The sequence below is a fragment of the Thalassophryne amazonica genome, chromosome 3 (genome assembly GCF_902500255.1).
Source record: "Thalassophryne amazonica chromosome 3, fThaAma1.1, whole genome shotgun sequence".
Classification (NCBI taxonomy): Eukaryota; Metazoa; Chordata; class Actinopteri; order Batrachoidiformes; family Batrachoididae; genus Thalassophryne; species Thalassophryne amazonica.
Genome location: NC_047105.1, coordinates 75,650,204 through 75,676,003, shown reverse-complemented (window position 1 = coordinate 75,676,003; position 25,800 = coordinate 75,650,204). Strand labels below are relative to the sequence as shown.

Here is a 25,800-nt window from a genome sequence, read left to right as displayed (position 1 = left end):
CACAGCTTGACTTTTGGCTTTTGCAAATGCCTTTTTTACACACACAGTGAGACCTGGAGGGGGGTGATCAGGAAGCACGGCCTCCCCGATCTGAACCCCAGCACTTCTGTCCTAGTCACAGTTTGTCCATCACGAACACCATGTTCGAGCACAAGGGTGTTCATAAGTGCACGTGGCACCAGGACACCCTGAGCCGGAGGTCGATGATCGACTTTGTAGTCGTATCATCCGACCTTTGGCCACGTGTCTTGGACACTCGAGTGAAGGAGCTGTCTACTGATCACCACCTGGTGGTGAGTTGGATCCGCTGGGTGGGTAGGAAGCCGGTCAGACCTGGCAGGCCCAAACGTATCGTGAGGGTCTGCTGGGAACGACTGGCGGAACCCTCTGTCAGCGAGGTCTTCAACTCCCACCTCCGGGAGAGCTTCTCCCAGATCCCGGGGGAGGTTGGAGACATGGAGTCCGAGTGGACCATGTTCTCTACCTCCATTGTCGATGCGGCTGCACGTAGCTGTGGTCGCAAGGTCTCTGGTGCCTGTCGTGGCGGCAATCCCCAAACTCGGTGGTGGACACTGGAAGTAAGGGATGCTGTCAAGCTGAAGGAGTCCTACTTATCTTTGTTGGTAGGTGGGACTCCAGAGGCAGCTGACAGGTACCGGCAGGCCAAGCATGCCGCAGCCCGTGCGGTCGCAGAGGCAAAAACTCGGGTCTGGGAGGAGTTCGGGGAGGCTATGGAGGAGGACTATCGGTCGGCCTCGAAGAGATTCTGGCAAACCGTCCGACGCCTCAGGAGGCGGAAGCAGCTCTCCACCAGCACTGTTTATGGTGCGGTTGGGGAGCTGTTGACCCTGACTGGGGATGTTGTCGGGCGGTGGAAGGAGTACTTCGAGGATCTCCTCAATCCCATCGTCACGTCTTCCGAAGAGGAAGCAGAGACTGGGGACTCAGAGGCGGACTCATCCATTACCCAGGCCAAAGTCACCGAGGTGGTTAGAAAGCTCCTCGGTGGCAAGGCTCCTGGGGTGGATGAAATCCGTCCTGAGTACCTTAAGTCTCGGGATGTTGTGGGGCTGTCTTGGCTGACACGCCTCTGCAACATCGCGTGGCGATCGGGGACAGTGCCTCTGGATTGGCAGACGGGGTGGTGGTCCCTCTGTTTAAGAAGGGGGACCGGAGGGTGTGTTCCAACTATAGGGGGATCACACTCCTCAGCCTCCCCGGTAAGGTCTATTCCAGAGTACTGGAGAGAAGAATTCGACCGATGGTCGAACCTCGGATTCAGGAGGAGCAGTGTGGTTTTCGTCCTGGTCGCGGCACACTGGACCAGCTCTACACGCTCCATCGGGTGCTCGAGGGTTCATGGGAGTTCGCCCAACCAGTCCACATGTGTTTTGTGGATCTGGAGAAGGCGTTCGACCGTGTCCCTCGGGGCACCCTGTGGGGAGTGCTCCGGGAGTACGGGGTCCGGGGTCCTTTGCTAAGGGCTATCCGGTCCCTGTATGACCGCAGCAGGAGCTTGGTTCGCATTGCCGGTAGTAAGTCAAACCTGTTTCCAGTGCACGTTGGCCTCCGCCAGGGCTGCCCTTTGTCACCGGTTCTGTTCATTATTTTTATGGACTGAATTTCTAGGCGCAGCCAAGGTGTAGAGGGGGTCTGGTTTGGGAACCACAGAATCTCGTCTCTGCTGTTTGTGGACGATGTGGTTCTGTTGGCTTCGTCAAATCAGGACCTTCAGCGTGCACTGGGGCGGTTTGCAGCCGAGTGTGAAGCGTCCGGGATGAAAATCGGCACCTCCAAATCCGAGGCCATGGTTCTCGACCGGAAAAAGGTGCTTTGCCCTCTTCAGGTCGGTGGAGTATCCTTGCCTCAAGTGGAGGAGTTTAAGTATCTCGGGGTCTTGTTCACGAGTGAGGGACAAATGGAGCGTGAGATCGATAGACGGATCGGTGCAGCATCTGCAGTGATGCGGTCGCTGTATTGGACCGCCGTGGTGAAGAGAGAGCTGAGTAGGGGGCAAAGCTCTCGATTTACCGATCGATCTACGTTCCGATCCTCACCTATGGTCATGAGATTTGGCTCATGACCGCAAGAACGAGATTGCGAGTACAAGTGGCCGAGATGAGTTTCCTCCGCAGGGTGGCTGGGCACTCCCTTAGAGATAGGGTGAGGAGGTCGGAGTCGAGCCGCTGCTCTTCCACGTCGAAAGGAGTCAGTTGAGGTGGCTCGGGCATCTTTTCCAGATGCCCCCTGGTCGCCTCGCTGGAGAGGTGTTCCGGGCACGTCCCACTGGGAGGAGGCACCGGGGAAGACCCAGGACATGCTGGAGGGACTACATCTCTCGGCTGGCTTGGGAACGCCTTGGGGTTCCCCCGGAGGAGCTGGGGGAGGTGTGTGTGGATCGGGAGGTCTGGGCGGCTTTGCTTGAGCTGCTGCCCCCGCGACCCAGCTCCGGATAAAGCGGAAGAAAGTGGATGGATGGATATGAAAAATGGCATATTTTACAAAAGCACATTTATATGTAAACCAACACACATGCAGTGGTGGGCACACTTCCGATAATGCGATAACATAATTATCGAAGATAATGTTTTCATTATCGGATTATCTTTTTAGATAACTTTAAAAACCATTATCGGACTAATTATCTTCCGATGAATTGTCATCCGATAACTTTTAGACCGATAACGTAGGAAACCAAGCTGAACAGCAGCAAACATTTTTAAAATTTAAAATCAGTTGAGCCCTAACTGTTGAAAGTTTCCTGAGAGATGTATAGTTCTACCCTCTGCAAACAGAAGCGAGCTAGTTCCAGGAGAAACCACTCTACCCTCTGCAGGCAAAGAAGAACTGGTCACAAAAAAAAATCATTTCCTTTAACACCATACTGATATGCTGGCAATATCACCCAAGTCATCCAGAGGCATATATTTTTAACTTATGGTTCAAATTTTAACCAAACTAATTTTGGACGTTACTTAAAATTACTGTCATGCCTGAAGTTTTATAAAGTGAAAACATCAGATATATGTTTTAGTTTTAAAGTAATGTGCTAATTTTTAAGGTTTTGTGAGCACATGTGCTCAGCAGTGCTTTATGGGTAATCTCAGTACGTTCACGACAGGACAAATGCATTTCAGACACTCTGTTCAGGCTCCACGGACAGCAGCATTAAACTCTAATGCCTAAAACGCTCGTGAATATATTCTCTGGGTTTATAGACGTTGTTGTATTTGCATTTGTTAAATTCCATGCATCTTAAATGTAACAGACACAGATTACCTGGAATTTTGTTTTGGCACGTTTTCAAGGCCTCTACTGCCATCTACTGGCCAGTAGTGTTCATGGCAGTATTCGCCCTAAGTACTAAACGTCTGGGCACCAGTAGATGGCAGTGTTCTATTTATTTTGACCCCGGTTATATCAGATGGTTGTCAAATCAACTTTTTGGCTTTGCGAATGGCTCTTTTTTTTTTTTTTTTTTTACAAATTACATTTAAAAACAACAACAACAGCAAAAAAACATTACAAGACAGCTCTGCGGTGTTTACACAGGCACAGTGCGAGCAGTTGGATGCTTGTAGCTCTTCAGGAGCGGGATACAGAATATCAAACAGGTTTGATTTTCATCTGACCATACGATCGGCGATGAGGAGGTGGTCGTGAGATGTTGAACGCAGCTTGTTACTCCATGTACGCTACACGATGCAGGACGCGCGATTAACCTAAAACTCGGTCCAAAAAAATTCTCTCACGAATGAAAAATCATCTGAAAAAGGGCCAAAACTCGCACAGTGTAAAGCCAGCATTTATGTGTCAACACAATATTGAATACACATTTTACAACATCATAAAACGTGCGCACAGCACTAATAAAACGTGCGCACATTCTCTCCACATGCAAAACATTTTGCGATGACACTTCCAGGGTGATCTGTCTGCGTTTGTTACAAACCTCAGAATTAGTGCATTATTTAACATTAAAAAATGTTATATTTTAACTTTGTACAAATGACAGAATTGACATTAATGGAGTTTTTCTATCAGTATTCACACAAAACCATAAGTCAGGATGCCTTTATTTTTCAAGACCTCCGCCTGACCGGAGCATTGTGATTGGTAGAGAGCTGGTTTTGTGGCTGCTCTCAGGATGCTGCAGTGCTGTAGCCGTGGAGCTTCTAGCAGGGGGCAGCATGTTCAAACATAACAGTGCTGACTCATTGTTTGGGTCTTTAGTCGCTTTTTATGCTTCCAAAAGCGATCGTGGTGTTAAAACTCAAATTCAGCTTGTTAGCAGTTGCAAATGTACCAGAGACAATACTGGAATTTAATGAGTCAACCAATCAGTGTTAGCAGAGCCTCATTTTACCCATAGTCCCTTTGGCATCTGTGTCTTTGTTGCAAAACTTCAGAATTTGTGCATTATTTAAAATGAAAAGATATGTTATATTTTAACTTTGTACAAATGACAGAATTGTCATTAATGTAGTTATTGTATCCAGAATAATTTGATTTATAAATCCAAACCATAAGTCAAAATTGCTTTATTTTCCAAGACCTCTGCCTTACAGCGGAACTGCTGTGTGCGGTTAAGGATTTTTTTTTTTTTTTTTTGTGCCCACCACTGCTGTCTGCACTGTGCTACAAACTAAGCTGTAAATTAAAACACTAATGTATCTTCTGTGCCATGATTTGTTCTCTTTGTTGTTGTCTTTGTTGTTTGGTGGACCGAATTATTTATTTATTTATTGTTGCTGTTATTGTATGAATCGTGGAGTCCCACAGGATCTTATCAGGTGTTTTTGTTAAGTTCTGGCTTTCTCAGTGACCTTTTAAAAGTGTCTCCCATTTGGACAGTTTCCATTTTACTTAGGAAATTTGTTTTGGGTTTTTTTGTTGCTTCCATTGCAGGAAAAAGCAGATTAATTTCAAACTGGAAATGAATCTCTAAAAATGTTTTTTATTTTTTTAAAAAATGTTAACGTTCACTTCCTAGGTAATATATTCTACCTCATGGAGTACCGGGAGATTTTTCTGACCTTGCTCAGAAAGTATGATCATACCAAACAGCCACACTCTTACCTCAAAGATCTGGTAGAGTCAACTCATCTCTTCTTGCGCATGCTCGAACGATTCTGCAAAGGCCGTAAAAACCTAATGGTGCAGGTATGTTCTCAGAATTCAATTACTCTTCTGTTTAGACTTGTTGCATAATTTTCCAACAAAGATATTAATGTATGAATTTAACTTTGCAGAAGAAACGGGTGAAGCGGAAAAAGCCTCGCGTTGAAAAGACACAGTCAGCTGTAGAAACTAGTCCAGAGATTTTAGCTGAAACCTGGAAGATTGTGGAGGAAGAGTTGAGAGCCACAGCCTTCCAGGTCAGTGATTCATGTGTTCTGCAGAAAGTATGAAGCTTCAAAGCGGCTTTTAAAATTTGCATAAAGGCCGTCTTATGGATTTGATTTTCATGGAAACATCAAGAATTTAGATGAGACAACTCTGTGAGATTAAAGCATATAGGTTTGACACAAATGGTTGGCTGAAAGAACAAGTCTTTGTGGTCCATAGTGAAAAGAATCAAATATACAAACAGTTCATTCATTCATAGAGCCTACGTTCAGAGAATGTCTGTGGGTTTACATTGTCTAAAACATACCACAGCCTCTGACACTGAAATGCTTCAGGCATTAGTAAATGCAGCACTAAAATGTGTGTGTGGTTTTTTTACTTATTTTTTTCTCTGTAGCTGTCAGAAAGTTTGACTGAAAGCATCGTGCCATTTGATGCCACATCTGACACTCCTCTTGAGGACCAGAGGACTGAGGCGATGGTCCGGGTGCAGGACGCCCTGTTTGCTCGACTTGGACCAGAAGCACTTGGACTGCTGCGGGCCGCTAGGTCATTGAGGGTGAACATTCCATCAACCTCTCAGCCAGTACATGAGCCTGGGCCTTAACACTTTAAGTTTTTCTTCCTTGTCCCCCCCAACACACACACAGGGAGGTGTGGCCTGAAGGAGATGTGTTTGGCTCAGCTGATATAGAACCTGAAGAAGAACTGGAACTCCTAAAGCAGATTCTCTTTGCCAACCTGCCACGTAACTTTTTCAGTTTGTGCAATGAGACTTTTTTAAGCATCTATGCAGGTTTTAATCTGTGCTTTTATGATTTTAATGTCAGGTTCAATTCCTGTTGAGTCTGTGGTAGAGGAGGACGAGGATGATGCAGCAGAGCTGGTAGAAGAAGAGCTGGAGTCTGTCCAGGTTTCTGAGGCAGAGTTCAACTTTCTAGACTTCATCAAAAGGTGAGCAGGAAACGTTGAAATCTGTAACGACTGATAACAGTGCAATTTATACCATGGTCAGTGAGAATTCCATGTCTAACTGGTGTACATTATTTTCATCTATGCGCATACGTAGTTCGGCAAGTTAAGTCACTGCTATAATCACTCCTCTGGTTGTCACCATAGCAACGCGCAAATCAGTTGGCGCAGATCAGGTGAATGACAGAAACGCGATAAAACATGGATTTCCAAGTGAATTTTTATATTTTTGGCCAAAATAAAACGTTTGAGGAATGGAAAGGAGAGGAGAGCAAATGAAAAGAACAGCAAAAGCAACGGTGTAAAGATTTAACATCGGACAAACTGGACAAGATTGAAGACAGGGAAGAAGAAGAAAACGGTTCTATCCTTGCGGGTGGCCAGAGCGCTCTGCATCAAAACAGCGAGTGTAGTTTCTGGACCTGTTGCCAGAGTTGGCGGCATTTCCATACAGCAGAGAGGGGGGCGGTGTGAGTGGCCCGCTGCGGTGCGAGCCCGCAGACACGGTAAGCGCATCGGAGACAAAATATCTTAAGACTGGTATAAAATAGTCCCAAATATTCACACATTTTTATCAAGTTCTGTTAACTTAAATAATTATTTGTGTGTTAGCTCACTGTGTGGGACCATGGTATAAGCAGATTAAACAACTCAAAGCCGTGCATTATACGGTTTGAATGCACTTAGTGGAGTAACACCACTCCGCCTCGCGTCGTGGTGTTTTAGACTCCGTGACGTGCTTTCAAACCATATAATGCACGGCTTCTCGTTGTTTGATCCTTACATAACCAGCACAGGAGACTCGTCAATTTCAAGATGAATAGTGCTATCAGTGTTTGCAAACTGATTTAATGGCCTCTGTAATGATGATTTTCAGGTTTGCCAGTCCCATTATTGTCCAACCATACCTCCTGCTACTAAAATCGTATTCAAGAAACACGCCTCACACAAATCACTGCATCACTCGAATGCTGCACCGCTTGGCGGTTGACCTGAAGATGGACGCTCTGCTGTACCAGTTGTCTGTTTTCCACCTGTTCAACAAAATCCTGAGTGACCCTGCTGCAGCTGCTTACAAGGTACAGCATTAACATAAGAGGAAAAATAAAAATGCAGCATTGTACAGCTTTGTGCAGGCTTGTAGTGATATACAATTGTGCTTGAATGTTTACATACCCTGGCAGAATTTTTGCTTTTTTGGCCAGTTTTAAGGGAATATGAATGACAACACAAAAACTTTTTTTTCACTCATGGTTAGTGGTTGGGTGAAGCCATTTATTGTCAAACAACTGTGTTTCCTCTTTTTAAATCAAAATGACAAGAGAACTACCCAAATTAACCTGATCAAAAGTTTACATACACCCATTCTTAATACTGTATATTGCCCCCTTTAACATCGACATCTTGGAGTCTTTTGTGGTAGTTGTGGACGAGGCTCTCTGATGGTAAAGCTGCCACTGAATATGTTTCGGACTTTATTTCCATCAATTACAAAGAAATACAAACAGTATGGCACTTTATGGTAAATCTGCATGGAGTAGACAGTTCTCAAAAACTGAGTGACTGTGCAAGAAGTAGAAGAGTGAGGAAAGTCACTAAGACACCCAGACAACCCAGAAGAAGTTAAAGGCTTACGTGGCTGTGATTGGAGAAATTAGGCACAGTGCAAGATTTGCATTTTGTATCACCAGTTAGCCATCTTCATGATGAAGTGGTATAAAGGAGGATTTTCTTAAAAAGAAGACCTGAAAGTTTAGCTACAAATTGCCAGAAGGTACATCTGAGATGCAAGCTTGGATTTGATCTGTTTTGGTAAAAGAAAATCCTCTGCTCTGCTCCACTATGAAGCTAAGAGTAGTGATGCAAAATGTAAAGCTTGCACTGTGCACAATTTCTCCAATCACAGCCACATAAGCTCTTAACTTCTCCTGGGTTGTCTGGGTGTTTTGGTGGCTTTCCTCACTCTTCTCCTTCTTGCACAGTCACTCAGTTTTTGATGTAAATAAAGTCCGAAACATATTCAGTGGCAGCTTTACCATCAGAGACCCTCATCCACAAACTACCACAAAAGACTCCAACCTGTCATTGATGTTAACGGGGGCAATATACAGTATTAAGAACAGGAGTATGTAAACTTTGGATCAGGGTCATTTGGGTAGTTCTCTTGTCATTTTCATTTAAAAAGAGGAAATACAGTTGTTTGACAATAAATGGCTTCACCCAACCACTAACCATGAGTGGGGAAAAACGGTTTTGTGTTGTCATTCATATTCTCTTTAAAATAGCCAAAAAAGCAAAAAATCTGCCAAGGTATGTAAACTTTTGAGCACAACTATACGTGGTGGGCTGAGTCACAATAATTTTATCTTCTGTTTCGCAGGAACTCGTCACCTTTACCAAGTATGTGCTAAATCGATTCTTCTCCCTGGCAGCAAAAAACAACAAGGCATATGTTGAACTGATATTCTGGAAAAATGTCGGGGCTGTACGTGAGATGACTGAAGGATACACTAAAGATGGGTTAGTGCTCTTGTGTTTCTTTTGTTGTTTATACAGTAACTTACAATTATGGATACATTTGTATAAAACAGTCCTCTCACAGTTGTTGCAAAATATTCATGTTTTTGTGACATTAAAATGACAAATGTCATTGTTTCAAATTTGTCAGAGATGGAAAGAAACCGACGTGGACTGAAGAGGAAGAGGAGGAGTTGCGCAAACTGTATGAGGAGCACCGCCATTCTGAAGGTCTTTGACTTTTTGCTTTGTTTCTGCGTTTCCTTTTTTTCTGTCTAATTGCAACTGAAGTTGCAATTGTGTCACGAATGACTCTCATTCTTAGTGCCAGACATAGTGGAGACTCTGCTGCCATTACTAAGCAACAGCGCCCGCACTCGGCGCCATGTAGTGATCCAACTGGTTCATATGGGTCTGGTTGGCAGTGCTAAAGAACTGAAGAAACAGAAGTATGTACCTCACAAATACTGTGCAGTAAATGTCTCTGTAGTCTATATATTTCATATTTAATGGTGCTGCTGTTAATGTATCAGTTGTTTTTTTAAAGAGTAGGTACCCGGATTGTTCTTTGGACTGAGGAACAAGAGCAGGAGCTGCAGATGCTGTATGAAGAGTACAAAGACTCTGATGGTACACTCTCTATGGTGTTTTATCATGTAGTACAGAAGAAGAAAACACTTTATTTTTTCTTATTCTTGCTTCAGCTCCATAGAAAATATTACAGTAGTTTTTGGAACATGCTTTATGTGCTGACTGTGTCTTGAGCCACAGTGCTGACTGTATTTTTGTCCACAGATGTGCTAGCTAATATCCTCAAGAAGCTAACAGCAAAGCGCTCCCGTGCACGTGTGGTGGATAAGTTGCTCAGTATGGGCCTGGTATCTGAGAGGCGAGAACTTTATAAGAAGAGGAAGCGCGGCACTCAGGGGAAACACACTGGGAATCGAATGGTAAAGACCTTTATTTATTTATTTACTTTCAAAGTCTTCCTGTAGTATTTCATCTTAAAGTGTCTTCTGATCATGAACATTATGTGGGCTTCCACCAGTTTGACTCCATCATGTCATGTTTGTAATGGCCGCAAATAATTTCCATTACAGAGTTGTGCAAAATGTAACAAATATTTTGAGAATGTCAGGAAAACACAATTCCAAAATAACAGCATTTCCATTCAGTGATGTAATGCAACAAGTGGATTTTGTCCTCCCGCTATAACTGTCATTTCGGTAATCATGGCAATGAGTATGCAAGTCCTGCTAAATATTGGCATTTTGTTGTTGTCGAATCCAATATTGCTTTTACATTTTTCTCATAAGGTTTAAGAAGATCTCTGTGTCTCTTCCTCCATCCACATGTAGAGCACCATTTATTTTAGAATGTTAGTCATGTGGCTGTTTTTGTACAATGAGGCAATTAAGTATTTGATTCACTGTCGATTTTTGCAAGTTTTCCCACCTACAAAACATGGGGAGGTCTGTAATTTTTATCGTAGGTACACTACGATGACTATTGGATGACTTTTAAATAATTAATTTGCAGTTTATTGCATGAAATAAGTATTTGATCACCTACCAACAGACCTGTTATTTTTTCTTTAAGAAGCCCTCCTATTCTGCACTCTTTAGCTGTATTAATTGCACCTGTTTGAACTCATTACCTGTATAAAAGACATCTGTCCACATATTCAATCAGTCAATCACACTCCAACCTATCCTCCATGGCCAAGACCAAAGAGCTGTCTAAGGACACCAGGGACAAAATTGTAGATCTGCACATAACTGGGATGGGCTACAGAACAACAGGCAAGGAGCTTAGTGAGACGGCAACAACTTTTGGCGTAATTATTAGAAAATGGAAGAAACACAAGATGACTGTCATTCTTCATCGGTCTGGGGTTCCATGCAAGATCTCACCTCATGAGGTAAGTATGATTCTGAGAAAGCTCACAACTACACGGGAGGACCTGGTTAATGACCTGAAGAGAGATGGGACCACAGTCGCAAAGATTACATTAGTAACACACTACGCTGTCATGGTTAAAATCCTGCAGGGCAGCAAGGTCCCCCTGCTCAAGCCAGCACATGTCCAGGCCCATTTGAAGTTCACCAGTGACCTGAATGATCCAGGGGAGGAATGGGAGAAGGTCATGTGGTCAGATGGGATCAAAATGGAGCTTCTTGGTATCATCTCCACTCGCTGTGTTTGGAGGATGAGAACAACCCCAAGAACACAGAACCTACCGTGAAGCATGGGGGTGGAAACATGATTTTTGGGGGCACTTTTCTGCAAAGGGGACAGGACAGCTGCACTGTATTGAAGGGAGGATGGATGGGGTCATGTATTGTGAGATTTTGGCAAACAACCTCCTTCCCTCAGTAAGAGCATTGAAGATGGGTCATGGCTGGGTCTTCCAGCATGACAATGACCCCAAACACACAGCCAGGGCAACTAAGGAGGGGCTCCATAAGAAGCATTTCAAGGTCCTGGAGTGGCCGAGCCAGTCTCCAGACCTGAACTCAATAGAAAATCTTTGGAGGGCGCTGAAACTCCAAACCTGAAAGATCTGGAGAAGATCTGTCTAGAGGAGTGGACAAAAATTCCTGCTGCAGTGTGCAAACTTGGCCAAGAACCACAGGAAACGACTGATCTCTGGAACTGCAAACAAAGGTTTCTGTACCAAATATTAAGGTCTGTTTTTCTAATGTATCAAATACTTATTTCATGCAATAAATGCAAATTAATGAGTAAAAAATCCTACAATGTGATTTTCTGATTTTTTTTTTTGTTTTGTTTTGTTTTTTGTTTTTTAATTCTGTCTCTCACAGCTGAAGTGTACCTATGATAAAAATTACAGACCTCTCTATTCTTAATAGGTGGGTAATCTTACAAAATTGACAGTGGATCAAATACTTCTTTGCCTCACTGTATGTCATGTGACTTATAATTTAAGCCCCACTGATATTTCAGTTGACCCATAATATCGCTGATATGAGCCTTTCTTGAACTTTGGCTGTTGGAAATGGTGTCATTACATAGTCTGTCCAGCAGAGGATGCTCTAACAGCATTGTTTACAGTAAACATTTAATTTAATTTAATCTTTTTTTAACCATGTTGTCCCATTGAGATCCAGGCCTCTTTTGCAAGGGAGACCAGGACACTTAAAAGTTTCCAATTTATCTAACCTGCATGTCTTTAAATGTGGGAGGAAACCAGAGCACCTAGATGATAGCTTTTGGCAAACTCCAGGCAGGCTCAAAGATGGTTGTCCTTCTGGAAGGTTCTTCTCTCTCCACAGAGGAATGCTGGAGTTCTGACAGAGTGACCATTGGGTTCATGGTCACCTCTCTGACTAAGACCCTTATCCCCCGATTGCTCAGTTTAGACGGCCGGCCAGCTCTAGGAAGAGTCCTGATGGATCCAAACTTCTTCCATTTACAGATGATGAAGCCCACTGTGCTCATTGAGACCTTCAACGCAGCAGAAATGTTTCTGTACCCTTCCCCAGATTTGTGCCTGAAGACAATCCTGCCTCAGAGGTCTACAGACAGTTCCTTTGAGGGTGCTGCCATGCAAGGCGCTCATTATACATTGGGAGCAACTATGGGATTAAGGAACTTGCCCAGGGGCCCTTAGTGATGCATGGGTTGTGTTCTGACATTCACTATCAACTGTGGGACCTTATATGTAGACAGGTGTGTGCCTTTACAAATCATGTCCAATCAACTGAATTTACGCCAAGTGGACTCCAGTTAAGTTTTAGAAACCCCTCAAGGATGATCAGTGGAAACAAGATGCATCTGGGGTCAGTTTTGAGCTTCATGGCAAAGGCTGTGAATACTTATGTATATGTGGTTTCTTAGTTTAGTTTTTAGTTGTAATAAATCTGGAAAAATCTCAAACTTTTTCACATTGTCATTATAAGGTAATGTGTGTAGAATTTTGAGGAAAAATTAATTTCATTCATTTTGGAATAAGGCTGTAACACAACAAAATATGGAAAAATTGAAGCGCTGTGAATACTTTCTAAGCACTGCATGCCTCGCATACACACTCACACACCAATGTCAGGGTGTTGCCATGCAAGACGTTCATTATACACCGGGAGCAACTTGGGGATTAAGGAACTTGCCCAGGGGCCCTTAGTGATTTTCCGGTCTGGCTGTGTTTTGAACAGAGGATCCTCTGGTCTGAAACTGTGCTTAACCACAAGAACATCACCTCCCCATGATGGGACTCCAGTCACGCTCTGGTCACATTAGTTCCAAGATACTCAGACAAAATGACCAGTAACAAAAGACCATTTATTTATTATAATTATTTTGATTTATTGTGCATTTTAATTGTTTTGTGGTTTTAATTTTGATTTTACCTGGTGATATGGGGATCTTTGTTTAATTTTGTTGTGCTATGTTCAGCACTTTGATTTTTGCCAAGGGGTTGCTATACTGTCAACTAGGCGGGGACAAAATAGACAAGAAGTCTAATTTATGTAAATGCTGAGCGATCTGACATGCTACTCCCAGTCCAAGTGAATATGGTGTGACGGCAGCATGCTATATGTTGGTTGGTTGGTTGGCTGTTGGTTATGCTTATAATTACTTAAGAAATTCAGGTTTAATCTTTAAAACATCAAGCTTCAATTCAATGTCTTTCACTGTCAAGGGTTTGACAGTGAAATATTTCTTAATGTATATATCAGTATATTACTGATTTTGTGAAATATGCCTGTTTCAAGACACCTTAAAATATACCTCATGTAATTCTAAAAATGTTTTTGCAATGTTTGATTTTTTTTTTTTTTTTTCCCCCCCCATTCAGCATATTTGCAACTGGCTATCTCAAATTGCCCAATTTGAAGGCTGATGAAAGTCCACCTGGTGTTGTCACACCAATTATTTTACAAGGACAAAACCCTAGTAACTATCCTCTTTATGTATATTTGTACATTGTAAATACAAGCTAAAAATGACACCCTCACCCAAAACATCTTTGTAGCAGAGAACCAATCACATGATACTATGAAGTGACGTTATTGCAACTCATATCCATTTAGAAGCAACAGATGGGCATCTGAATTGTATGTTCCTTGGGCTCTTCAGACATTTTTATTTGTTTTGCTTCTGTGAAGGTGCAGCCATGCCACTCTGTGCACACATGATCCCATTAGATCTCAGAGTTTAAGCAGGTTTAGTACTTGCCTGGGAGACCACTTAGCAAAACCAGGAGCTGCACACGTTTCTCCATGTACAACTAGAGTTGTGTCAGGAAGACCATCAGGCGTAAAACTTGCGCCAAATATCAAGGAATGTTGACAGAAAAAAATGTTTGCATCTTTGAAGATTGGACTTACCTTTTTATTATTATTCAGTACAGAAAAAGTCAGGAAAGAGTTAGAGAAGAAGCTAGAGGGAATCGTGCACATGAGCCATATAATGAGGTGAATTCAAAGTGTGTGCAGTGTTTGACGTATTATCTGTTTTTGCATTTACAAATGTCCTCATCCTGGCAAACATTGTGCAATTTGTTCTTAAAGGTGTTTTCCCGAAGGCACTTTTAATATGAGGACAGCCGAAGGATGTTTGTTAAAATCTAAGACCGTTTTATAAGAAGCTGCAGAGTTGTAGTTTGTGTGTGAAAAGTTGTAAGTTAACAGGTTGAGTATTTGGAAATACTCTGATTGCTGTCACTCTGCTCCAGACAGAGGAAGAGTTTCTCGCTGGGCTAACACAAGACTTCCCAGAAGAGCCCACAGATGAAAGAGATGAAGTGGGAGAGTCTGAGGAGAGTGAAGATGAGGATGAAGTGCAGGAAAGGGAAGAATCACGAGATGGCACAAAGAGGAGCCAACATGTGCACTCCACAATGGAGAAGAGAGCTGATGTACACACCGTGGTGAGCGCTCTGCAGCAAGAAGGTGAGACCAGGGGCAAATTTTTGTAATTACTTCAGAATCCGAATAGCCTTTATTCGCCAGTTATCCACAAGAATACAAAGAATTTGTCTTCGGTTTGAGCTGCACTCTCGCTGTACTACGGCATGTATAAATATACACTAAACATTGAATAAGTTACAGTAAAAACTGCCGCTAACTGACGGAGTCATACACCGATAAGTAAATAATATAAATAGCTTCCTGATTTGATACATCCATTAAAAATGGGAGTGTATTTTCAAACCACCGGTAAGACGTTCAGTACGCATACCAGTAATCTTAAACCCATATTTCTGATATATTATGGCTGGATGTGGCGAGCGGTTAGTCCACTGTTTTGTGCTTTAAAAGCATTTGTGTCATCTCACAGCACAGTGGGATGCAACGAACAAGAGCAGCACACCCACAGGGAGTTCCAGAAACATATTTAAGCTATTTCTTTGAAAAAAAAGTCTGTGCCTATCGTCTTAGCTATGTTACCACGGATATGACGCAGCAACTAAAACCGAGAACAACAACACACCTGTGATGTGTTTTTAAAAAATAAATACAAAAATAATAACCCCCCCCCCCCCCCCCCTTTTTTTTTTTTTTTTTTTTTTTTTTAATATACATAAAGTCTCTTTCTGGGGATGGCATGAGCTAAAATCATGAGTAAAACCTGGTAGGTAGGAACTTCAGGTAGGACAATCAGGTAGCACTTTCCACATAAATATACGTTCTCCATTCTTCCTGCTTACTGTGCAGGCTAGGGTCTTAGCTAGAGGGGAAAGAGGATGGAATGCACCTCCCCCCCAACATCCTCACAGTAAAGGTCCACTTTTGAAGACATTTTTTGCATATTCTGCTACTGCTATGACTAGTGGTAGTAATAATAATAACTAACAACTAAAATGTTTAATTACCCACTCTTGCCTCACTGCAAGAGGTTTGTGGGATGACTTCCTACCTGGGGCCTTTCTGTGTGGAGTTTGCATGTTCTCCCCGTGCTCACAAGGATTCCTTCCAGGTGTTCTGGCTTCATCCTACATCCAAAGACATGCATGTTAGATGAATTGAAAACTTTAAATTGGCTGTAGGTGTGCGTGCGGGTGTGACTGCGTTTTTCTGTCTCTGTGGCCCTGCAATAGACTGGCGTCCTGTCCAGGGTGTACCTTGCCGCACACTCTATGACTTTTAAGATAGAAAATGGGCGGATGGATGAAAATGTTTATTCAGTATTACTCTGTGCCTTGGTTTTACTACAATTCTGCACTGCACTAAGTGGAATTAATGAGCCATAAAAAATGTCTACTTAATTCACCTGTTTTGCATAACTAAAGTTGGATGTGAAGCGCACCCCCCCTTCAAAAAAAAGCAGTGTCTAAGATATGGTATAACATTGTCTTTTCGGGGCTCTTGCCAAAGGTCACTTAGGGTTAGGGAAGTCATAAACATGAAAATAATTAAGGCTCCTCGGGTTAGTAATTTTATCAAACAAACATTTAGGTTGTGATGTCAACTTGGGTTGGGGTAAAGGCAAAGAAAAGGGAAGAATGTGCAAAAAAAATTAGTACAACACACATTAAGCAACATAACTGAAACATAAAAAACTGGGTTACATACAAACACCACATACTGCAACTTATGGGTGCATCTATGTTATAATAACCAAGTGGCCTCTGTGTGTGCATGTGAATTATTGTTGAATTATTGAAGGACTGTGGCCTTTGCCCATCTCCCTGGCCTTCTCCCATAGAGCGTCCTTCAGTCCCTTCTTGATGTAGTTTGGGTGCTTTTTATTCAGGAGGCAGTCCTGCTCTGGAGCCAGTCCATCATTTCCTACTCCTGCTCCTCTGTGAAGTCAGCTGTGACGTTCTCTCATTTTTGCTTCTGCGGACACATGGTTGCTTCACTGGGAGGGCACTCTGTGTCTGTGTCACCAGTGTGGTCTGGTGCTGGCTCCAGGACCTGGGCAGTTCTGGGTGGTGGGGATCCAGGGGGAATTGTGTGGACCCAGCTTCTGCCTGTGATGGTGGTTTCTGTAACAGGCGGTGGCTTTGCTTGGCCTTCCTGGGCTGCAGCACATCGGCCCCGTCTATGGCAGCGGACTGTGTGACATTCTTGGTCTTCGCAGTCCTGTTTTTTGGTGGCATGGCGACGTTGGATGGTTGGTCTTTGTCTTTTGTTTATGTGTTTTCGCTCATCTTCTCAGATGCTGTGTCGATCTGGATGATGCAGTCGTTAATGCGGACACTTGTGTGTGTGCTGGCTATCCGGTGTTGAAGTGAATTTGGTCTGACCACATTCGGGGCCCAGTTGGAACGTTCCAGGCGCATTTGTGTTGCATTTGCGTGTCGCTTGGGACATTCTGATGACAGTCCTCTGCCACTTGGATAATTCTGGTGGTATTCATGTTGCATTTGGTTCCCACTGGGGACATTCTGGTGCCATTCCAGGTACCTTCCTGCTTCCCTATTTCACTACTGGAATGGGTCCCGGCAGCGCTTGGGCTACACTCCAGGTGCATTCCGGCTCATTTGTGCCACATTCTGGGCATTCTGGCATGTTCTGTGTTGGCTGGCCATTGCGGTATGTTGCTTGAACCCATTCAGATTGTTTTGAATGTTGTGGGGATGCCATGGGAATGTTTAGCCTGTGGTCAGAATGCACTTCGACTGCCGTTCGATATTTTTCCACTTTGAATGCACCTCGAATGATTTGAATGTGAGCTAAACATTCAAGCCGGCCACACGAATGTGTATGACGTTTTGGAATGCACCTCAACTGTTCCGGAATGTTGGACGAATTTTCATTCCAACTGCATTCTAGCTCATTGTGCCTCTAGTGTGACAGGGGATATAAGTCTTGGCAAGTCTGGTCTTGCTTTATAATTGTATTAACATTATTTTTAAGGTAATTATTAGAGTTCTGTCTTTTATGGTAAACTATAAGAAAACATGTTCAAAGATGTGACCTTTAAAATAAGACCCCAAAAATAGGTTTGGAATGTCATTTGGTTGTCTGCTGTATTTGTTTTGTGCATTTGGTACATTCAGTATAACCACAGCAATGGAAAAAATATATTAAATTGTGTTTTGTTTTGTTTTTTCCTCTCCAAAACAAACAAACAAACAAAAAAACAGGCATGTCTGGACCTTTGTTGTGGCTACAAAACTGCCTGAACAGAACAGCAGATGATTGTGAAGACAACGGTAAGTACAGCCTTCCAAAAACAAACTAAACTTGTTTGCCTGCTGTGTTCTTTTGTGAATGACACATCAGTGCTGCCTGGGGCACTTGAAATATGTGATGCATTAATGACGAGCATAATTATTTTAGGTTTGTCCCAGCCTGTACCGATTGTCCCTCTGACAGAGGAAAATGAAGACGCAATGGACAACAAAGGCTTCCAGAGATTGCTGCGTAAACTGGGAATGCGACCACCTGCAAATGAACAGGTTTGGGGGGTTATTTGTTTTTTAATATGCTGCTTAAAGGAGTTTGAGTTTTCATAGAACTGACTAGAAATCTAGTCACTATTAAGTCCTTTCATTTCTGTGGTATATTGCATGATTGCAGCTCATTTTATTGCTGGTATTTATTTTGGGGAGATTCCAAGGTAAACACAGTGTGCTTGCTCTGTGAGATTTTTGCCCACATGAATTAGAAGAGTGTGTTGTGCAAGGTTTGAAGTACATTGCTCTATTCAGTGGAAACTGGGAACTCTGAATTTCCGACTTAAAACCAGGAAATTTACTTTTAATAAACCAATTATAAAATGTCTGCACAGATGAAAGTTTTCCTGAAATCCGCGTTTTAATTTACATGGTAAACGTTTTCTTCCGGTGAAACAGTATAACTCCCCCCCCCCACCCTGGAAATCTTCCCCCCTGACAGTAGGCAACATTCCCTTATTCTCTGGGGGGTAAGATATCCAGGGGGAAGATAAACTGTTACAGCATAGATCAGAATCCTTTAATGCTCCACACCCAAACACTAGGTTGTGGTAATGCACCGTGTTGGTTTGCAAACCACCAATAAACTCAAAAGAAGACAATTATTTTTGGAGCGCAGTGGTGACCTTTGGCCCTCTAATGCTGGGAGCTAAGGTTTTATTCACATGATTCAAGGGTCTAAATTTTTCCCAGAAAAGGTCTATTTTGATCATATTGGTGACAAAATTATAGTTGTGACAAGGAAAACACCTTTGACATAATTGTAAAGATGTCAAAGGGATAACATATTGAAGTGACAGTTCATTACATTGTTTGCTAATTCATGTTGATATTGTTTCCTTCTTTCTTGTTTGGTAACCAGGAGACCTTTTGGAGGATCCCAGCAAAGATCAGCTCATCCCAACTTCGAAGTGCAGCTGCAGCTGTTAGTTTTAGGGAGGATGAGCATCAAGGTGGGGAGCAACTATATGGAGACAGAAGTCCAAGTGGAGAGCCACAGGACGAGCAGGCCTCAGGAGAACAGAGAACACAGGCTCTGAGAGCACTGCTGCTCGCACGCAAGAGGAAACAGCACTCCACAGAGCACACAGGTGTGTGTGTGTGTGTGTGTGTGTGTGTGTGTGTGTGTGTGTGTGTGTGTGTGTGTGTGTGTGTGTGTGTGTGTGTGTGTGTGTGTGTGTGTGTGTGTGTGTGTGTGTGTGTGTGCAGGTTTTCTGTTCTGTGACTTGTTTTTGATAATCGATAATCATTGCTGTCTCTCAGCATTAGATGACGTGCACGTGAAACTGGATTTTTTTTTTTTTTAATCTTCCGTCTGATTATATGTGAAAATTGTAGTATCTAAAATTCATTCATGATTCTTGAATTTCATCACAAAATGCCACATTCAACTTCCATCTTGCAAAAGGAGAAAATCAGATTTGAATCCCAGCCTTATTGGAGGTTTTCCTGATGATATTCCTCTGAAAAGACATCTACAACTTGTGTTACTTGTTTTGTCACAGTTCATAAATCACTATTAAACAGACAGATGCTCTTGATGGCATTTACAACTTGGAGATGCACAGTTCATTTGATTGCATTCCAACGTTTGAACTGCATCTGCCTCACATGTACCCCTCACATCGGGGTGAATATGAGGCATTATTTGTAAAGCGCTTTGAGTGTCTGATGCAGATGGAAAAGCGCTATATAAATGCAGTCCATTTATCCTTTAAACATTGTCAGAGGAACCGATCTTTGACAGAGAAACTTCAGATCATTGGCCAAAACAAGCAAATGTCCTATCTCATGGAAAATAAAGGAATATCTGGATACAGATCATCACTGTAATGGAATGGGTCCTTGGCAAAGGAGAAATAATAGTTGTTACTGTGTAATCTCCAAATGTTTATAATACACTATTCGCTGGTTTTAAAAGTAAGCTTGGAAATTAGTGCATAGTGGCTGATACAGGTATCGTGCTTTATGTTCAGCTGTATAAATACTGAACACTGAACAGCAGTTACTTAAGACATTGTGTTAGCTTGACTGTGAATCCTACAAATCCAACCTTCAGTATGAACCTTCTATGACACACACACACACACATATATATATATATATATAATTTTATTTTATTTTTTTGTTTGTTTCAGATTTTACAGATGATCAGGACCCAGACAGTACAACTGAAAGGTACGGTCTCTTTGTTTTTATTAACCATTAATATAATTACAAATGTCTGTTTGTTTCTAGTGATGTATAACTTGAATTTATGTTCCCAATAGGTCCCAACAGAAGACCTCAACAAAAAGAAGCAGAGTGTTAAATGATGATGAGGAGAAGGGTATTTATTTTATTTTTTCTTTCACAAAAAAAGCATCTGTTTGATACCATACCTCAAAAACTGTAAAGATCTGCACACACACACACCCCTTTTTTTTATGTCAATAATATATTTACACTTTCAAGGCTGGAGGCTGCTGGTCCTAACATTTCAGAAAGTACTCATTCAAAGTCATCAAGTTTTTGTTGCTTAGGGTAGTATGAAACAGTCTAACATGATGGGATACAGTAAAATTCAAAATGGTGTGCACAAGTGATGATATGAACATGCAGAACTTATTCACAGTTTTGACAGACATTCAGTAAGTGATGATTTTGAATAAATTGTATTAATTGTATTTTCCTTGTATTAATGTCTGTAACTTTCAGCACATTAAGTGTATTCAGAGGTGAGAGGGACCATGCTTGATACTGACATCGAAGATAAAAGTACTGTTGGCTTGCATATATATATATATATATATATATATATATATATATATACACACACACACACACAGAGGTGTCAAATCCAGCTTCAGAAAGTAAAAGTCCAGCCACATATTTGTTCCATCTTCCCAATAAACCAGCTGATTGTAATTAGTTCAGCTCTTCAGGCAGGTGGATGAGCTAATTATTGAGATCACCTGTTTTAGGTGCACAGGTAGAAGCAACACATGGGAGGGTTTTTACTTTGTGTATATTAGAGGTGGCCAAGTTCGGTCCTCGAGAGCCACCTTCCTGACACTCTTAGTTGTCTCCCTGCTCCAACACACCTGAATCCAATGAAAGACTCGTTAGCAGACTTTTAATGAGTCTTTCATTGGATTCAGGTGTGTTGGAGCAGGGAGACAACTAAGAGTGTCAGGAAGGTGGCTCTCGAGGACTGAACTTGGCACCCCGGTGTATATATATGTATGTCCAGGAACATCACAAATCCAGACACTCAGATTCTTCACTCAGCTTTTCAAGTACTGCAGTCAATCAGTCTAGTCCAATGATTCTAGCAGTCATCCACAAAGACAACAAAAGCACCCAAATCACTGGTTTCCTCTATCCTACCGAACACCCAGTTCATGCAAGCATTGAACATTGTGGGAGCCACAATGAATGAACACCCATTTTCACTGGGAAAAACTGCACAGCACTCACAGCATCTATGTATAGGCTGCCTATAATGTTCAGTAGCTTCTTAGGGATCCATGAATTCTCAGGATGTCCCAGAGAGCAGTCTGACTGTTCCAGTTGCTGGAACTGAATCTTATTAAGAATAATCCTTGCAGGTGCCTTCCTTGGCACAGAGAGTAGTGTAAGTAAGTCCCTTCGGCTGCTCCCTTGTTTGCACTCGGGGTCGCCACAGCAAATCCAGGGTGGGTCTGCATGTTGATTTGGCACAGGTTTTACGTCGGATGCCCTTCCTGACGCAACTCCACATTACATGGAGAAATGTGGCAGGGGTGGGATTTGAACCCAGAACCTTCCGAACTGAAACCAAGCGCATTAACCACTTGGCCACCAGTTGTTACCATCCATCACTCTTTCCTTTTCACATTCAAAAAATTGTTTGCAGTGCCAGAATAGCATCTCCTCCCATCTGGAGGAACTCAAATCCAATGCTACAAATGTCTGGAGCTTTCCTCGCCCTCAGTTGTTTTGTGGCTTTTGTGATCTCGCCAAGATTTGGCGGTTCACAGTTGACTGTAGAATCAGCTATAAGAACCCTGGCCCCAGAAATGTCTAACATCCCAGTAGGAGGATCAGCCACACACAGCTGCTTGAAGTAGCTAGCACGATGTGACCGTACAGCAGAGGCATCTGTTAGGACTGAACCATCCTCTGCCATAACTGCAGTGGGACAAGGTGTAGGTCTGGAAGAAGAAAGTGCTTTGATTGCTCTGTGAGCAGGTTGAGGGTCACTAAACCACAGATGGCGTGTTACCAAAACAAATTTACTGTAGTAAATAAAATAAAAAAATACTGTAAAATTTAGTGTTATGTTGTAGACAAAATGGACATTTTGAGTTGCTCTCATTTAAAACACTGCCTCAATAATACACCATTTCATGGTCATATTTTCAACAAATTTGCAGCATGATTAGTTTTATTATTAATTTTATTTGAAATAGTGTTCCTGTAACATCAATACTGTTAAATTATTCAATGCTGTTATATAATGTTATGTATGTCATTTTATATTTTTGTATGTGTGTGTACATATATATAATTTCTCTAATAGGCTTTCTGTTTATTTGGTACAGAGTACTCTGGTGCTTACTGTTAATGGTTTCAACTCTGACAGGTTTGATATTGTAACACCTCCTGTTAGAAATCAAATTAACAGAAACTTTTATGTTAATGAGTATTTGAGCACCCGGCTAGAAAGTTTTGTAGCATTTAATGGGGCTATCAATAGGTGTTCACATGAGCAGCAGCTCTTAACATTTATGTTGATGTAAAGTGTTTAACTGCATCCACCTTGCTGTCTTTTTGCTCACATAGTGCTTTTTTATTTTTTTTTTTATAGAGGATGATGCTGCTACTGTGATGGATGTTGGTAATGGCGGTGATGCAGATTCAGACACGGAGGACGTCTCTGCTCCTGTTAAACGTAGACGAAAGATGGTGCTAATTGATGAGGATGAGGACTAGCATGCAAACTTTAAATGGGCTGTGGAACCTGAAAGCAGAGATGACCTGATGTTTTGTGCTTGGGAAAGGGGAGCTGACTTTTATTTTGGAAAATAAATTAACCAACACCCCCAAAGAAACTCCTGCATCTGTTCTTATTGACAGATAAGAAGCCACATTTCTATTTTCATTTGTCATGTTTTAGTAAAAGGTTGACTGATGTCTTTGTGGTGAGTAATCTGTACTTGTCTTTGATGTTATTGTTCTCTCTTAATGTCCAACACGTGTCAGCAGGAGCGTCATAAAGTTAATGAAATCACTTACCAGGAATTCTTTGTTAATGCAGCAATTATAGATGGAATCTGTAGCATAGCTTGTATTGTTTATGTACAATTACCTTTGTACATTTGAGTTATTTCCGATGTTGACTTTGGGTTTCAGAGTAAAAATGTATTACTTCTCATCAATAAATACAAATTATTGTTATGTATATTGTAAGTAATTTATTTTGTCTTTACCCCACACTGGATCCACTTTTTGTTTTAGCAGTTTTCACCAATGTGCCTGCTTGCTTCTTTTTTCTTTCTTTCTCCTACTTCACTCGCACAGCTATCCACTTTGCTCCATTAAAGGGCGTAACTTTGTGAATGAGGAGAAACTATAATTAAATGTTTCTCTGTCGTGCTGAATTTAAACACTGAATATTTAAATTCAGCATGACAGAAATATTTCTACCACTGCCTGACCTGTTCTAAACTAAGCTCACCATCCTAGTTGGTAACGACAGTCAAAAGGTCTCACTAATCTGTCGTTAGTCATCCTGCTCATCTATACTCGTTTCATCCTGCTAAGGGTTCATTGCACACTGCATAGGTCGACTTACATTTCCTGATGTACAAACTCAGACATTGATTAATGCATTTTTGGAGCTTTCTGCTCTTGTATCCTGTATGTGTCACTGCCTGCAGTCATCCATTCTTTCCAGCTGTGTTAGAGGAGGTCTTTTGTCTGCACATCTGGACCATGTTAACAGCTCAAAGTCACACCATCGGCTCTGCCTATATTCTATGAAGCATGAGCATCAACAAATGCTGCATGTGTGCACCGCGGTGCATGGGCAGGGCTCTTAAAGCTCAAAGGCTGACTGTATAATCACAGTTTGCACACAGCAGTGCACGTCTTCCAGATGTGGAACTTTGGGAATTATGCATTGTTATGTACTGAGAACATAAGAGTAAACCTCTGTGAACGTATTGTTGGAAAAGATCCTCATGCAAGTCATTAAATCCATACGAACGCTTATTAAGACAACCATTGTTTTTTAAAAACCTTTTCAAAACTTCTCAATGTGTTGATGCGGACTAGAGGATTGTTGAAGTGTTGGCTCTAAAGCAAGTATGTTTTCTTATGTTACAACTTTGTGATTTGTCACATTATGGATATTCATTGTCCCCACATACTGATGTAATATATCACTTATTTTGACCTATCCTTGTATAATTTTCACTTTCTAAAATAACTGACAATAAATGTTGAATTTTATCACAATAATAAAACATTTTAAAATGCATGTGTGTATTCACACACTGTATTGTCACAAAATATTTTGATCAATAAGGATTTGATAGCATGTTTTTCATAGCTATGAAAAGCTTAATTTTATAATTACATTCAACAATTGATGAAAACCTGTGAATGAGATCATCTGTCCATCTTTATTCCTCAAGACTCAACCTTTTGTGGAAACTGCCTTTTGTTTAAATCATGATTACAATCACCTGTTTGAAATAACATCTTTACCTTTTTTTTTTTTTTTTTTTACCTTATTACAAGCCCCAAATTGCCAAATCCCAACTTTTTTAGAATGTGTTGCAGGCCGGAAAGGCAGTAGTGGGCCTAGGGTTCATACTGTCTGCAATAAAATAAAAGTCAAAGTAAATGTAAGGATCACTGTACGTTTCCCCACAAACGATCCCAACTTTTTTTCTGATTTGGAGTTATAGATGACATATACTCTACAATTTACAAGATAGTCATTTTAAAAAGTGGTAGTGGGAGAGGTTCTCTGTGTCCACCTTGGTGCCCCTGACCTCCTACTGGTGCTTGTATCCTTCAGTGTGTAACTGCTTGGAAATATGTAAAGGAAAATAAAATGAGTGAGTCCGTAACATAGTCTGAGCAACTTCTCCGCCCTCACATTCCGACACTGGTCATTATTTTAGCCAGTACATACAGCAACTGCCTGCCCATGGTTTTGAAAGGCCTCATGCAGGGAAGAAACAACTACTTGTTGAGATCAGTTGTTTGGGTGAATAGAATATTTTCAGTTATGCTTTAAAACGTTAAAAGCTGGAAAGTTTATATGTTATGTTAATTATTTTTTGTAGCTGATTTATTAGTGATGGGATATGAAAAAGAGCTAGTACTGATACAAACAAACCCAACAACTACCAGGGATAATAAATTACAAGTTTCAGTACTCTCTTCAGTAAAGGGTCATGGTGAAATCCAGTCATGGTCAAATTCCAATTCATCCCATGCACTCATTTGCGATATCCCCTTTAAATTTGTAAAAATAAAATAAAATACATTTTGTTAAAATTATCATGAGCACAAGAATCAGTGCTATGTTCAGTAAAGCAGGTGGCCCTTAGAGG

General features: G+C 41.7%; 1 protein-coding gene across 1 annotated transcript in view; it reads left to right on the top strand.

Annotated features, from left to right (window-relative positions):
- The window catches only part of timeless (timeless circadian clock), a 35,415-nt gene extending 11,730 nt beyond the window's left edge, over nucleotides 1–23,685 (top strand). The window contains exons 13-31 of the mRNA XM_034166834.1: nucleotides 4,994–5,163; nucleotides 5,253–5,378; nucleotides 5,747–5,898; nucleotides 6,000–6,097; nucleotides 6,180–6,303; nucleotides 7,199–7,400; nucleotides 8,702–8,841; nucleotides 8,990–9,069; nucleotides 9,164–9,287; nucleotides 9,386–9,468; nucleotides 9,634–9,788; nucleotides 14,537–14,753; nucleotides 17,897–17,965; nucleotides 18,093–18,211; nucleotides 19,071–19,299; nucleotides 20,347–20,386; nucleotides 20,479–20,537; nucleotides 23,040–23,231; nucleotides 23,279–23,685. Coding sequence (XP_034022725.1) covers nucleotides 4,994–5,163; nucleotides 5,253–5,378; nucleotides 5,747–5,898; nucleotides 6,000–6,097; nucleotides 6,180–6,303; nucleotides 7,199–7,400; nucleotides 8,702–8,841; nucleotides 8,990–9,069; nucleotides 9,164–9,287; nucleotides 9,386–9,468; nucleotides 9,634–9,788; nucleotides 14,537–14,753; nucleotides 17,897–17,965; nucleotides 18,093–18,211; nucleotides 19,071–19,299; nucleotides 20,347–20,386; nucleotides 20,479–20,537; nucleotides 23,040–23,164 — 2,312 coding nt within the window. The 3' untranslated portion in view covers nucleotides 23,165–23,231; nucleotides 23,279–23,685. The remainder of the gene's footprint in view (nucleotides 1–4,993; nucleotides 5,164–5,252; nucleotides 5,379–5,746; nucleotides 5,899–5,999; nucleotides 6,098–6,179; nucleotides 6,304–7,198; nucleotides 7,401–8,701; nucleotides 8,842–8,989; nucleotides 9,070–9,163; nucleotides 9,288–9,385; nucleotides 9,469–9,633; nucleotides 9,789–14,536; nucleotides 14,754–17,896; nucleotides 17,966–18,092; nucleotides 18,212–19,070; nucleotides 19,300–20,346; nucleotides 20,387–20,478; nucleotides 20,538–23,039; nucleotides 23,232–23,278) is intronic.
- Nucleotides 23,686–25,800: the final 2,115 nt, after the last annotated feature.